The 13728-nt window shown below is 34.8% G+C and overlaps 1 protein-coding gene across 1 annotated transcript in view; it reads left to right on the forward strand.

Moving 5' to 3' along the window:
- SMG1 (SMG1 nonsense mediated mRNA decay associated PI3K related kinase) overlaps positions 1 to 13728 on the forward strand; it is a 98391-nt gene that overhangs the window by 36259 nt on the left and 48404 nt on the right. The window contains exons 9-19 of the mRNA XM_067551048.1: positions 589 to 686; positions 1659 to 1832; positions 3537 to 3761; positions 4598 to 4699; positions 5433 to 5702; positions 6697 to 6827; positions 8334 to 8495; positions 8993 to 9111; positions 9931 to 10018; positions 10107 to 10208; positions 12017 to 12157. Of these exons, the coding sequence (XP_067407149.1) occupies positions 589 to 686; positions 1659 to 1832; positions 3537 to 3761; positions 4598 to 4699; positions 5433 to 5702; positions 6697 to 6827; positions 8334 to 8495; positions 8993 to 9111; positions 9931 to 10018; positions 10107 to 10208; positions 12017 to 12157 (1612 nt within the window). The remainder of the gene's footprint in view (positions 1 to 588; positions 687 to 1658; positions 1833 to 3536; positions 3762 to 4597; positions 4700 to 5432; positions 5703 to 6696; positions 6828 to 8333; positions 8496 to 8992; positions 9112 to 9930; positions 10019 to 10106; positions 10209 to 12016; positions 12158 to 13728) is intronic.

Here is a 13728-nt window from a genome sequence, read left to right on the forward strand (position 1 = left end):
TGTATTAACAGAATTCAGAACCAAAACACTTATTATCATATACCCTACATGGAAAACTTACTTAAAGGACATTTTAGACAGTCTGTATTTAAATATCACTTCCTTTCTCTGTTAGAAAAAATTAAATCATTCTTATAGTTATCAACCCTAAGCTAACTTCTGAAAACACAACCTATTCCTTGTGCACCTTTACAAATAATGTTGTGTTAGAAAAGAGGAAGGATGGATTGGGATTCAAGAGACCGGAATTAATTTCCTGACTTTGCCACTGACTGTCTGTCATGACTTTGGGCATATCTCTATGCCTCAGTTGCTCACCTGTGGAAGTAATGTTTCCTTTGTCTGTTTGTCTATTTAAACTGTAGGCTCTTTCTTACAATATACTTGTGCCTGGCCCAATGGGAACCAATCTCCTTGAGGTTCCTTGTGTTACTGTAATACAAATGAATATAAATAAAAATACTTTTCTTCTAAAAAATGTGAATGAGTAACCTTTTCCATCCCTTCAGAATATGTATCTAAAATTTTATACCCATGTTCTACTTTGTTAAAAACAATCTGTTTTACTTGGTCTGACTTCTTATACAGGATGGTTACAGAGCTTGGAGCCATTTTGGGTAGCTGATCTTGCTTTTTCCACCACACTTTTGGGTCAGTTTCTAGAGGATATGGAGGCATATGCTGAGGTAAACAATGTTTGTTGTGCAGCAACATTAACAGTTCTAAAATAATTAAGATATAACATAGCCATAAAAGCCTGTTTGAAGAGCTCAGTGTAAGCTTGAAAGATTCTCTTTCATCAACATAAGTTGATCCAATGAAAGGTATTACCTCACCCACCTTGTGTGTCTGTTTTATATTACCTTGTTTTGTTAAGTTTACGGAGTGTATGCTGAGAGTAAGGTGTGGGGTTGATCGATGGGAGGGGATTCAAATGCTACATATACTTGTAGAATATAAAATAAAGATGCTTGCATACTAAAAGGCTTCTTGGGTGAAATCCAGAGATTTCACCTCTTGTTTTTAGGAGGTTTAATTTTGAGGATGGGAATATGGAAGTAACAATGATCTTTTGTAACAAATTAGCCAGTAGCTGTGGGATGTGTTTAAGTCATGCATATTGCAACACAGGGGTGCAATACTTCATTTTATTTTCTTAGAGAGGCAAGGTGGGTGAGGTAACGACTTTTATTGGACCAACTTCTGTTGGTGAGAGAGACAAGCTTTTCTTTGCATTTTCCCTTAGTTTGTAATATTGCCATCATGATTTCCTGTTAAAACAGATGAAATGGTATTGAGACATCACAATATTTAAAAGACAATATAAAAAGAAAGCTGCTTCTTAAATCTTATTTAATATGGTAACTGGTTTTATTTTGCTATACATGAAAACAATAATGCGTCCATAATTGGTACACTAGTAATCTATCACACATTTTTTGGTGATTATAGATACAGAGCTAATGTAAATACAGTTTTCCAGACATTTTGTGTTGCTTGTAACCTTTATTAAAGAGAAATCTGAGTTGCTTAGTGTTTTCATATTTATTGTGTTACGCCTGTGATACATCTGATATCAAAACTGCATTTTATATATATTTTGTGTATATTAGAACTGCCTGTGCTTACTGCTTAATGACATAAATTTCCATATCTAGGACCTCAGCCATGTGGCCTCCGGAGAATCAGTGGACGAAGATATTCCTCCTCCTTCAGTATCACTACCTAAATTAGCTGCACTTCTTCGGGTTTTCAGCACTGTGGTGAGGAGTATTGGAGAACGCTTCAGCCCAATTAGAGGACCACCAATTACTGAAGCATATGTAACTGATGTAAGATTTCAGTACCCGTTTCATGATTCTTGTTAATAAATATTTTCTGGTAAATTGATGGTAAATAATAACGCAACAATTGCATTTTTGCAAAATTTGACAGCACACAAATATATTCAACTTTATTCAAGGACTAGATTTGTTTGTCAGCTAACAGAATCTGATTTAATATTTAGTAGAGATTGTGACAGAGGCCTGTGATAGCTATATGTACCAGAAACCACCGTGTACTTGATGTCAGTATTTTTGTGAAGTTGTTTGTCTGACCTGGCTATAGACGTATTTGTTGTTATGATCTGTTCAAATAGCCATTTATGCAAGTTATCATGGTGCTTTAAAAAATTTGAGTTTAATTATAAACAGTTAAAGGTTTGTACTTTGTCCTTTTCTAAATTTCATCTAGTTGACCTCTGATATGCAAGAAGCTCTTTTGTTTTAGAGTATCTTTTGGAATAGTTAGCATTGCACAGTATGAGAAGGTGACTTTTGTTCTTACACTTGCCATATAAAAATAATGAATGGGTTACAATCACAGTTAAATCAACAAGGATCCAATTTAATGAAAACAAAGAACATGCAGGATTAAGGTCCTGATCCTGCAATTGGGTCTGCGTGATTGGACCTGTGTCTGTACAGAATCCCAGTGAGAAGTCTGGGACTGCTTGCAGGCATAAGGGTCCACCTCTATAGATTTCATTATTGGGGTGTAAGACTGTCTTTGACTGACATGTATAGGCACTGAAGTATGAAACCCTTGTGGAACACAATAAGAAAAGAAGTCCAATTCTTTTCTCACTGAAAACTACAGAAGTTCTACCGCTGACTTCAGTTCAAGCTAGGTAGAATCCAGAATAATTACTTTAACTCTGTGTTTCTGTGCTCCTTAGTTTGTCTTGAAAATTATTTTACATTTGGGGTTATTGCATTTTTGTACTTAATAGAATACAAATGCACATTGTCAAAATAAATGTTAAAAATGCATAAAGAACTTGTTCCAGTGCAGAGTAGTGTTGAATTCTGAGATTAATAACAGGAATGCCATAGGAAGGCAGTTATTCTACTCTACTCAGCACTGGTGGGGCCTCAGATGGAGTACTGTGCCCAGTTTTGGATACCATACTTCAAGAAAAATGTGGACAAATTGGAGATAGTCTAGAGGAGAGCAACAAAAATAAGAGATTTAGGAAACATGACCTGTGAGGAAAGGTTAAAAAACCTGGACATGTTTAATCATTAGGAGAGAAGCCCTGGGGAGGGGACAACACATAAGTCTTCAAATATGTAAAAGGTTGCTATAAGGAGAACAGTAATCAATTGTTTTCCTGTCCATCGAGGCTAGGACAAGAAGTAATCAGCTTAGTTTGCAGCAAGGGAGATTTAGGTTAGATATTAGGAAATCTTTCTAACTATAAGGATAATTAGGCTCTGAAACAGGTTACCTAGGGAAGTTGTGGAATCCCCATCCTTGGTGGTTTTTAAAGAACAGATTAGACAGACGTCTGTCAGGGGTGGTCTAGATATACTTAATCTTGCTTCATTGTGGGGGCGGGGGGGGGATTAGATCGCCTAGTGAGGTCCCTTCTAGCCCTGCATTTCTATGATTCTATGTAGTATCAAATGGATGTGAGGTTTTCCCTGTGCTTAAATAACACCCAATATTAGTTTTGGTTAAACTGACTTGAATTTGCTTTTCTTCTTTTCCAGGTTCTATACAGAGTAATGAGATGTGTGACTGCAGCGAACCAAGTGTTCTTCTCTGAGGCTGTATTAACGGCTGCCAATGAGTGTGTTGGGGTTTTACTTGGTAGTCTGGACCCCAGTATGACTATACACTGTGACATGGTCATCACATATGGGTTAGATCAACTGGAGAATTGCCAGACTTGCGGTACCGATTATATCATCTCGGTCTTGAATTTATTGACACTGGTACATACACATTCTTATTTTTATGTGGCTTTTTATTTAGAAAAAATTATGTCTCAGGCACCTGAATTACAAACTGATTTAACAGTAAATCACAATATTTGCTCCCTTTTTGTCTATTTAGATGTCTTGTATTCTTCCCTCCCCAACCAACCAACCAAACAAACACACAACCTATCAAATGTTTGTAATCATTTCCAAAATCTTGTAGAGCTTGTGCTGATAGCCCTTCTACTTAGTCCCATTCCTGAGTAGTTTCCAATTTATCCAAAATAATTTTCCTTTGGCCTTTGGATAGTGCCTTTTCTTTAACTGATAGGTTAATTTTCCTCAGCATTGGTAGCAGTATTTTTGATGAACTGCCAGAAGGACTGGGATTTAGTATGTTTATGTAGTCACCTCTGCCATGGCTAAAGATTTTGGATAGCAGATTAGTTCAGAGTATTGATCTCAACAACCATGGTGTTGACTAAATAACTATTTGAGCCTTGTTAGCTAAATAGGCTTATTAGCCCATTGTCATAGCATTTTTGTCCAGCAACCTATATTGGTCATGTTCTTGAGTTTCACTTAGGTTGACAAGTTAGCATAAAAATAGTCTGTCCTCTGAATATTGAATTTTAGGAGAGCAATTGTAAGTTAATGAAAAACATATATAGATATGGATAATTATTTCTGTAACTTATTTCTTAACTCTAATGTAGTCAAATATCTCTAAATTTATTTAAGGGGTTCTGATTTATTAAATTCTGTAAGTTAGTGCCATCAATATGTGTGTATGAATAAAGAATTCAGGCAATTGAAGATGTATATTATCAGCTCTTATGTTTTGTCTCTAGATTGTTGAACAAATAAATACAAAATTGCCATCAACATTTGTAGAGAAATTGTTTATACCAGAATCTAAACTTCTTGTACTCCGTTACCATAAGGAGAAAGAGGTAAGGAATAGATGGTTGCTACCAATATGCTACAGCAATTCTGACACCGTTTTATGAGCACTGGTATGTTATCTTATATAATTTTGCCCCATAAGAAAAAAAATAGTTGCATAGATGTCTGAACTCATTGAGAAAACAGAAACCCGAACTCATGTTTGGCTATTCTTCATTTGATTGTGGCATGTAAGGAAAATCTATTTTGGTGTCAGATACTAGACAGAAGAGAGGTCTTTTCTAAAATTGTTTTCATAATTTGTCTATGCATCGTATATTACAAATATAAATTGGAAGAATGTGGACCAGAAAAGGACTAAAATCCAGTGGTTTTGTTTATTTGGGTTTTTGTGTGTGTGCTAATACAGCCTAACCCAAAATTTATTCAGTAGTGTTTTCATCATATATTTTAATCTTAACTCAGTTTTAATTTTAGTTTTAGTTGATTCTTAATGGAAGTTCACCTACCTGCGGTAAATAGTTTAATTTGTTTTACTGTTGGTTGCTGTGGTTTTGGTATCCTAAAATGGCAATCTAATTTATTTATTTAATTAATTTAATTAATTAATTAATTTGCCTAGAAGAATTAAGGGAAAAGTTAATGATAGTAAACTGAAGACTAAAAGAGGCACACTGTCATACCATGGATGTTCATAAATCTTTCTTTCATCTAACAAGAAAGCTTCACTTCAGAAATATCTCACTGTGAAATGACATTTTGAATCTTTTCATTTTCTAGGTTGTTGCAGCAGCTCATGCTGTCTATCAAGCTGTATTGAGCCTGAAGAACATTCCTGTTTTGGAGACTGCTTATAGGTTGATTCTGGGAGAAATGACTTGTGCGCTAAATAGTCTTCTTTGTAGCTTACATCTTCCTGAGGCTTGTTCCGAAATTCAGCATGATGCTTTCAAGAACCAAGTGTTCAATGTGGCTAATGCAAAGTTTGTGGTTATATTTGACCTCAGTGCCCTAACTACTATTGGAAATGCTAAAAACTCATTGATTGGGGTAAGTATTTAACAGCAATAAAAATAAAATACTTCTTAATTTTTAACTCAGTAAATGATATAATGTTTGGCTTTTATTGATAGAGACAAGTCTCTATGGACTCATGTAATGCACATAATTTTCATTTCACGCATGCATCTATGTACTTAAGGTGTTTCTTTCTGGATCTCATCATTTTTGAGGGAGGAGTTTTAATATTCACTTCAATGGTGCAAAATTGGTTGAGATAATTACATTTCTAATCTTAAAGGTCCAAAATACACTGTGTGCTGAAATGTAATTTCCACATTACAATACTTTACCGTGGTAATGGTGTATTGCTTCTGATATCATCAGGATGAGAAAAGAAAGAGAAAAAAATAGTTTTGGCATGTCTTGCAGTGATTTTCACTGACAATATAATGCTACTTTGCATTTGTCATGCATTCCCTATCCTTTCAAGGTAGAGTATAAACCTTTTGGGGCAGTGTTTATGCTATATATTATGTATACAATGCTTTAAAAAGATTGGGAGAAGACTTGCAAACGAGATTAGAAATATGAAGGATATATTTTCATTAAATAATTTAGAATATAAACAAGCAAATTTAAACAAGCAAAAAATGTATTTTAATATAGTATGTGGAAATAGTAGAGAGGAAAATGTAGAAGGCTGCATTGTCTCAAACTTTCATGTTGTGCCACTTTGACTCAAATTACCCTTGCATCACCTTTTAAAGAAAACTTTTACATCAGAAAAGACTGATGTGTGTTTCCTTAACTGTGGGCAGGAAAGCATTCACATTTGAGAAATACTAGATAGACAAAAATAGTAAAGATTACTAGTAAAAAGTCCTAATCTCAGCAGGTCTTTTGTGATTTCAATAGTACGTTATTTGTTAAAAGCAGATTTATGACCATTTTTTTCTTCATAAACCAGATGCCTGTAAATATGACAAATACCAGCATCCTTTCTATGACTTTCTTTTTGCTTTAATTACAATTGTTTTTATAGATGTGGGCCCTTTCTCCAACTGTATTTGCACTGTTGAGTAAGAATCTGATGATTGTTCATGATGACATAGCAGTTCACTTTCCTGCTGTCCAGTATGCAGTTCTCTACACTTTATATTCACATTGTACCAGGTAGGAAGATCATTAAAGCATTAATATTTAAGAGCATAAATAAATAGATGTAAACTGTATTTGAGTTTAGGGAAGAATTTTACTATAGCAGAACTGATGGCAATATAATCAATGTTTTGCCACCATTTCTCTTACATATAAATCCTTATTTTTATTGATTTTATTTTCATAGGCACTACAGCTTACCCATGGACAGTGGTTCCAGGTTGAAATTGGCCATGCATATTCTCTGTTTCAGAAAAAAAAAAAATGTTGCACAAAACATAGTTTTAGATATTTTTAAGATTGAGAACTAAGATGTATTTTATAATTTCTAATTTAAGTGTGTCTAAAATAATTTTGCAAGCAGTTTATGATGTGGACTAATGATTTTCCTTTTTAGAAAAAAATTAACGTCTGGTATGTTACATGGTATGGTATGTTCCTCTGATATTTAGCGTATTCCTTTCAGTATGCATTAAACAATGCTTCATTTTATACGGCATCTTTTCATGCAGATATTAAACAAAACGTACATTGCAACTGCAGAATTTAAAGTAGATTTTAATTGTGGTATTAGGGTCAAAATGTCTAAATAAAAAACTTCTAGATTTCAAATCAACAAGTAGTCATAACATGAGTGACTGCAAGGGTAAAGTAAAAAATCTGGCTTGAAATAGAAGAAATCGGGGGCAGAGGGGGCAGACAGATTGCTGAGACACAAGTTGCTCCTGAGCCATCTTGGATTTAATAATACATGACTGATCACTCATTTAATGTTTGCAATGGTGGTGTGGCCGTGTTGGTCCCAGGATATTAGAGATATACATTAAAGAAAAGCTCTTTGTAGCTCAAAAGCTTGTCTTTCACAAACAGAAGTTGGTCCAATAAAAGATACTACCTCACCATCTTTGTTGCTCGTTATTTAAGATATTTTGCAAGGAATGTCTTGTGGCTGAATCTAACATTAATGATGAGGAGGAGGAATAGTAGCATTGACATAAGGAATAGTAGCATTGACGTAAGCTAGAAATACAGTGCACACAAGCATTGAGCAAGTTTTTACATGGAGCTTTGCAGGTCAGGACTGAACGACATAGGCAATAGTCTCATTATTTTAGACTTAGAACTTTTTTGAGCAGATACTAATAGATGTGACAAACTTCAGTGATTTTGTAGTGGCACACATCTTGATGAGACCCTTTCATCTTATCTCGCTTAAGTTTCCTTTCTTGCTTACGTACCTTATTTTTTCTCTCGCTCAGTTGAATGTTGAAATTACATTATTTTCAGTAATTCAAAGAATTTGGGGTTATAACTAGCATAAAACTTTTTAAAATAATTATATTTAACCCCTTCTTATTTAGCCAGGCATTCATACTTCATTGGATCATTTTTATTTTAGACTGTCATGCAATTATAACATTGAAACTAATTTCCGGGCAACACACCTGAGTAAAACACTGTTTTTTCGCCCTGGTTTTGTTGTATGTTTAAGGAAATAAAATACTTCTGATTTTCCTTCAGGCATGACCACTTCATATCCAGTAGCCTCAGCTCCTCCTCTCCTTCTTTGTTTGATGGAGCAGTGATTAGCACTGTAACCACAGCTACAAAGAAACATTTTTCTATCATACTAAACCTTTTGGGGTTATTACTTAAGAAGGATAACCTTATTCAAGATACCAGGTAAATAGTATTTTCTTCATATCCGAGATTGAGATTTATTTTCAATAGAATTTAGTTCTAATTTAGAACCAACAAAAAGTTTGCCTTTTTTTTTTTTTTTTTTTTTTTTTTAAAGGGGGAGTGGGGTTGGGGGGAAGCTTTTCAAAGTGTAGGATTTTGGTTTAATACAAAACATAACTAAAATCATTATTCATGCTCAACATAGTTGGTTCATAGGATTCAGGCTAAAACATCTGAAAAAAATTAATTGATCATGTTTTCATATTCATGTTCATGTAAACACACAAGGTGAGAGACTCTTCTAGGCCAAACATTGAATATAGAACATCCAAAACTCGATTGACAGATGATTTTCAATTATTTAATGGTTATCTTTCACAAATTCTTCCAAGCTTGCATTATCAGATTGATGTGAAAGCTCAGGGTAATTAATGTCTTGGAATCTGTTGTCCTGGAATTTAATTGTATAGAATGACTATTCTGTAATTAATTTTTAGGAAACTACTGATGACCTGGGCTTTGGAAGTGGCTATTCTAATGAAAAAATCAGAAACATATGCACCATTATTCTCTCTCCCATCTTTCCACAAGTTTTGTAAAGGACTCCTAGGAAACAGTAAGATGGAACAAAATTATTTTTTCTTATTGATTACCTTTTATAAGCTGCCATTAACCATATTGATATGGCTCTGATGAAGACAACTGATAGATGTAACTGTGATCATCTTCTGATTTTCAATTTTTTTCTGACCTCTGGTTGCGGCTGCATAACCATCCCCTTGCCTTCTCTTCCTCTTCCTCAAACTGTTAGTTATTTGGAGAAGATAATATACTTGCAGGTGGGACTATAGTCATGAAATTGTTTGAGAGTCTCAATGGAATGATAAATATTTGAAAGTCAGATTGCATATGTTTGACAAGGGATAAGCAATCCTACCATAATTTGAGGTATTGTGTTAGATAGAGGGAGACTGGAAAACTAGCTGGTGACAGGGTTACTAGTAATCTCTGATCTCCTTCTGGCCTTGGGCAATTAATTCACTTTCTTTACCTTGGTTTCCCCTAACTGTAAAATAACAAATGTATATTATCCCCATTGCATAGAGGCAATATAAGGATTAACCTGTCAACATTGTTTTAGGTCAGAAAGTGTTATATAGGTGACAGATTATTATTAATGATGGTTACACTTTTTTTAAAAAAAAGTGTATGTTAAATATACATGATAGGAATGCAATTTCAGCTTTGATTGCCATGAGGCTTCCATTAGTATTAATGAAATCCATGCAGCTAAGACAGAATTTAAAAAAAAAACCCACTAAATGATTTTTTTATACAGTAATGTCCTTAAACATTCAGGATAGCTCTGTGTGGAAACTAATGAATTTTTTCATCTTAATGAAAATGACATCCTTTATTTGTACCCTTAATGCAGCCCTTCTTGAAGATGTGAATATCTGTCTTCAAGCATGTAGTAGCCTCCATGCCCTGTCATCTTCCCTACCAGATGACCTTTTACAAAGGTATTTTCCCAAAAATCCAATACATTTTCTTAATATGTTACTAGTTGCACATTTAATTATTACTTGTTTTATTTATTTATTTACACAGGTGTGTTGATGTGTGCCGTGTTCAACTAGTCCATAGTGGTGCCCGTGTAAGACAAGCTTTTGGAAAACTGCTAAAGTCAATTCCTTTAGATGTGGTTCTGAGGTAAACAGTTTCTTTTACGTACTTGTGTATCTAGAAAGTGTTAGTTCTTTGTTTCACAATCTACCTCTATTTTAATTTTAAGTACAATTGTGTAATATTTCCAAATAATTTAGCTATGCAGAGTTAATATTTTTTAAAAGGTCATATAAAAGATGACAGTACCGAGACCATTCTTTCTACTGGCTTGCTGCAAGAGTAAATTTTTAGTATAAATGACACTTATTGACAAATATTTAAATAAATGTGAATTTTTGTAAGATCAGTGTCGTCTGGTGTTTCAACAGTAACATCATCTTGATCTCTGGGACACAGACCTGTCTTCCAAAAAGCATTTCTCATTTTTATAATCAGAACATACTTATTTCCAGCAATTATAACTTTTATTTTGACTGGGAAGATGATTGTTGCTTCCATGCGTATTTAGTAAATTCTGATTTTAATATATCAGATTGTATTCTTAATCTAGGAACATACGACTGTGTTTCCTTCATAACTTATTCTTTTGGGCTGGAGACAAATATTGATAAATAATGTATGGCAACTCTCAGTTGATATCTTTTTTTGATATTTCGACCACCCGATAATTCAAGATGATTCAACTTGAATAGGCAGAGAACTTGAAATCTAGAAATTCTTCTAGTATCTGGTAAATTTATCAAAGTGTCAAGTCCCTCAAACCTTGCATAAATCTTCAGATTCTATTTTAAGATATATTTGTGACCTGTTTTCTTTTATCCTTGGATAATTAAAAATCATCTACATTCTTAGAAATATCTTAGTCTAATTTCTCCTGTTCTGCTAGAGATTGCCATCTCTCTTAAAAAGTTCAACTGATTCTTCCACCTCAGCAAAACAAGTGTCAATGTTATACAAAATTCTTTTTTTTTTTTAATTAAATAATTTGTGGTATTATTCAAGTCTGTATAGACCAAAGCTTGGAAAACCTGGCAAATTAACAAGGTATGAATGGCAGAGACTGGTTATAGAGAGACTCGCACCCCTACTTTTCCCAGTCCAGAATTTATATTTATATCAAGGGGTTTTTGATGGTGGGACTTCTCTGGAAGCTTTGTCTCTTTAGAAGCTCTTCAGAAACTCAAATGTTTTTCTCAAGGAAATCTTGCCAATATAAAATTCCACACACTTATTAAAAAAAAAAAAATGTAAAACATACAAATCATCCTAAAATCTCCAAATAACAACACATATAACAAAAAAGCTCTTGCTTTATTCTAAAGGATGAGTAATGTTATGTCAAAACAATAGTTAAAAATCAATTATAATCCTTAACTTCAAAACTTTCACTGAAATGTTTCTCAGCCCTTTAGTATAGTAACTTTTCAGGCAAACCAGCCAGAGGTATGTCCACTGAAAAACAAGTCTCAAAATCTTCATCAGTATTAATGATATAAAACAGATACAAAAACAGTTCAACAAATCATACTCTAAAATATGTAGTTCTACTTAGTTGAGATCACTGAGTTGAAAGAAGAGGAAAAAGACCATTACAAATGTAAGGCAATTGGAGATAAAGTGTACATTACTTTTTTAGTTTTTGCTTATCTCTTCTTTCTATGACCATGTGGGATGAGATTGGCCCAATGAACTCTAGGGATTTTTTGCTGTAAGTACAAAGACTAGTTAAAACTGAAATAATGTTGCATTTTTTCCCCTAAAGTTAGTAAAAATCTGGAATAATTTAAATTTGTTTTTTGTGAACTTCCTTCTACAGTATGTGTGTTTGAAGTTTAAAAAAGCAGATTTGGTCTAAGTAGAATCAGACATCTTATGTGTTTTTCTTTTTGCAGTAACAACAACCACACAGAGATACAAGAAATCTCTTTAGCTGTAAGAAGTCACATGAGCAAAGCTCCAAGTAATACATTCCACCCGCAGGACTTCTCTGATGTCATTAGTTTTATTTTGTATGGGAGCTGTCACAGAACTGGGTAAGAACTTTTTGTACCTTTAAAATCACAAAGGTATCATGTAGAATCCACACTTGATCATTTACTAAATATATGCCTATTATTATGGAACAAGTTTAATGTGTTTGATTTGCATTGGTTACCTTGAATCCTGAAATATTAAACTAGCTCATCAACAGATGTAGTTCCAAAGTAGTAATTAATTTACAAATAGTTTTACTTCATGATATAGCTATTACCTGTGATGGTATTGGAGACTCTGCTTTTATTAAGTATATAAGACCAAATAGCTTTGGCAGCTCTTTTCAGTGTACCCTGGAAGAATTGGATTCATTTAGAACTTGGGCTTCTTGCTCTTAAGAGTAATGGAAAGTCACTTTTGGTGGTAGAAAGCTGCTTCCATCTTTCAAAAACTCCTGTTCGACTAAAAAAAATTGCTTTTTGTTCACCCTCTCAATCTTTCAATTAGTGAGAACTGTGTATAGGGTTGTGCTAGTGACAATGTAGTTGAACAAGCACTTTAATTACAAGACGGTCTTTTTCAGTTACTTGTAACTGTGTGTGCACTATATACTTAACTACTTCTTTTTCTCAGCCCAAAGCCTAAACTTATTTTAGAAAGTTTGGTAAAATTCCATTGAGCTGTTTGAATTATCAGGATCGGAAGTGCTTGTGGGAAGGTGTATTCTGTTTTAGGCCCAGCTCTACAAAGGGTTCCATATGAGGAGCACATGGGTTTGCACTTGGCTATCTTGCCCATTTTGACTTGTGTGCTAAATACAGTGATCCAGTAGTAACCTCTCCTTTTCCATGCTCCCAGTGTGGGGACGGGCTGGCCGACTTATAATTGAGTCCCAAACACTGTACAATGGGCAACTGGATCCTAAACATGGTCAGATTGGATTTATGCCATACAGGTCCTCTCTATCCTTTCTCCCGACCCCACTAGCCCATCCCTTTTCAGAGACCCCTCTCATGGTGCATGAGTGGCCTCTGAAGCCCAGCATCATGCAGTCTATCTCTGCAGTTTGCGGCATCCGAATAGTCAATCAGTTTGCCACGAGAGACAACAAGAAATACCAGCAGTTCTGCTTCTGGGCAGGGTGTCTCTTTCAATCTGGGCTCTTTGGTTGGTGCTTTTCACCTGAGCTGGGAACTGGCAGTCCTGTATGGCATAATCCAACTCTGATCATCCCTCAAGTCATTCTCAAATTAGATAATGCTAAGCTCATTCTTATTGCTCAAGCATGGCCAAGACCAGATTGGTTCTCTGACCTCCTCACATTACCGGTTCTGCCTGTCATATCTCTTCCTCTTCATCTTTGCCTCATGACTCAGCATCATGGTCAGATTTTGCACCCAACTCTCAGCTCTGTGCATCTCACAGCATGAATACTGTATTGTTAGATGAGGAGGTGGAACATGTTCGAAGGCAGTCAGGTAGATCTTGCTTAACAGTAGGAAGCCCGCCACCAGAGCAGCCTATTCGGCCAAGTGGAAGTGATTCTCATTATGGGCATTCAGTCGATGCTCTAGTGTCCAGTACATCTTGGAATACCTGTTATATCTTCAGTGTTCTGGTCCTACGCTTG

Source organism: Emydura macquarii, unplaced genomic scaffold (assembly GCF_026122565.2).
Source record: "Emydura macquarii macquarii isolate MOO-44397 ecotype Brisbane River unplaced genomic scaffold, CSIRO-AGI_Emac_v2 contig_1348, whole genome shotgun sequence".
Taxonomy (NCBI): Eukaryota; Metazoa; Chordata; order Testudines; family Chelidae; genus Emydura; species Emydura macquarii.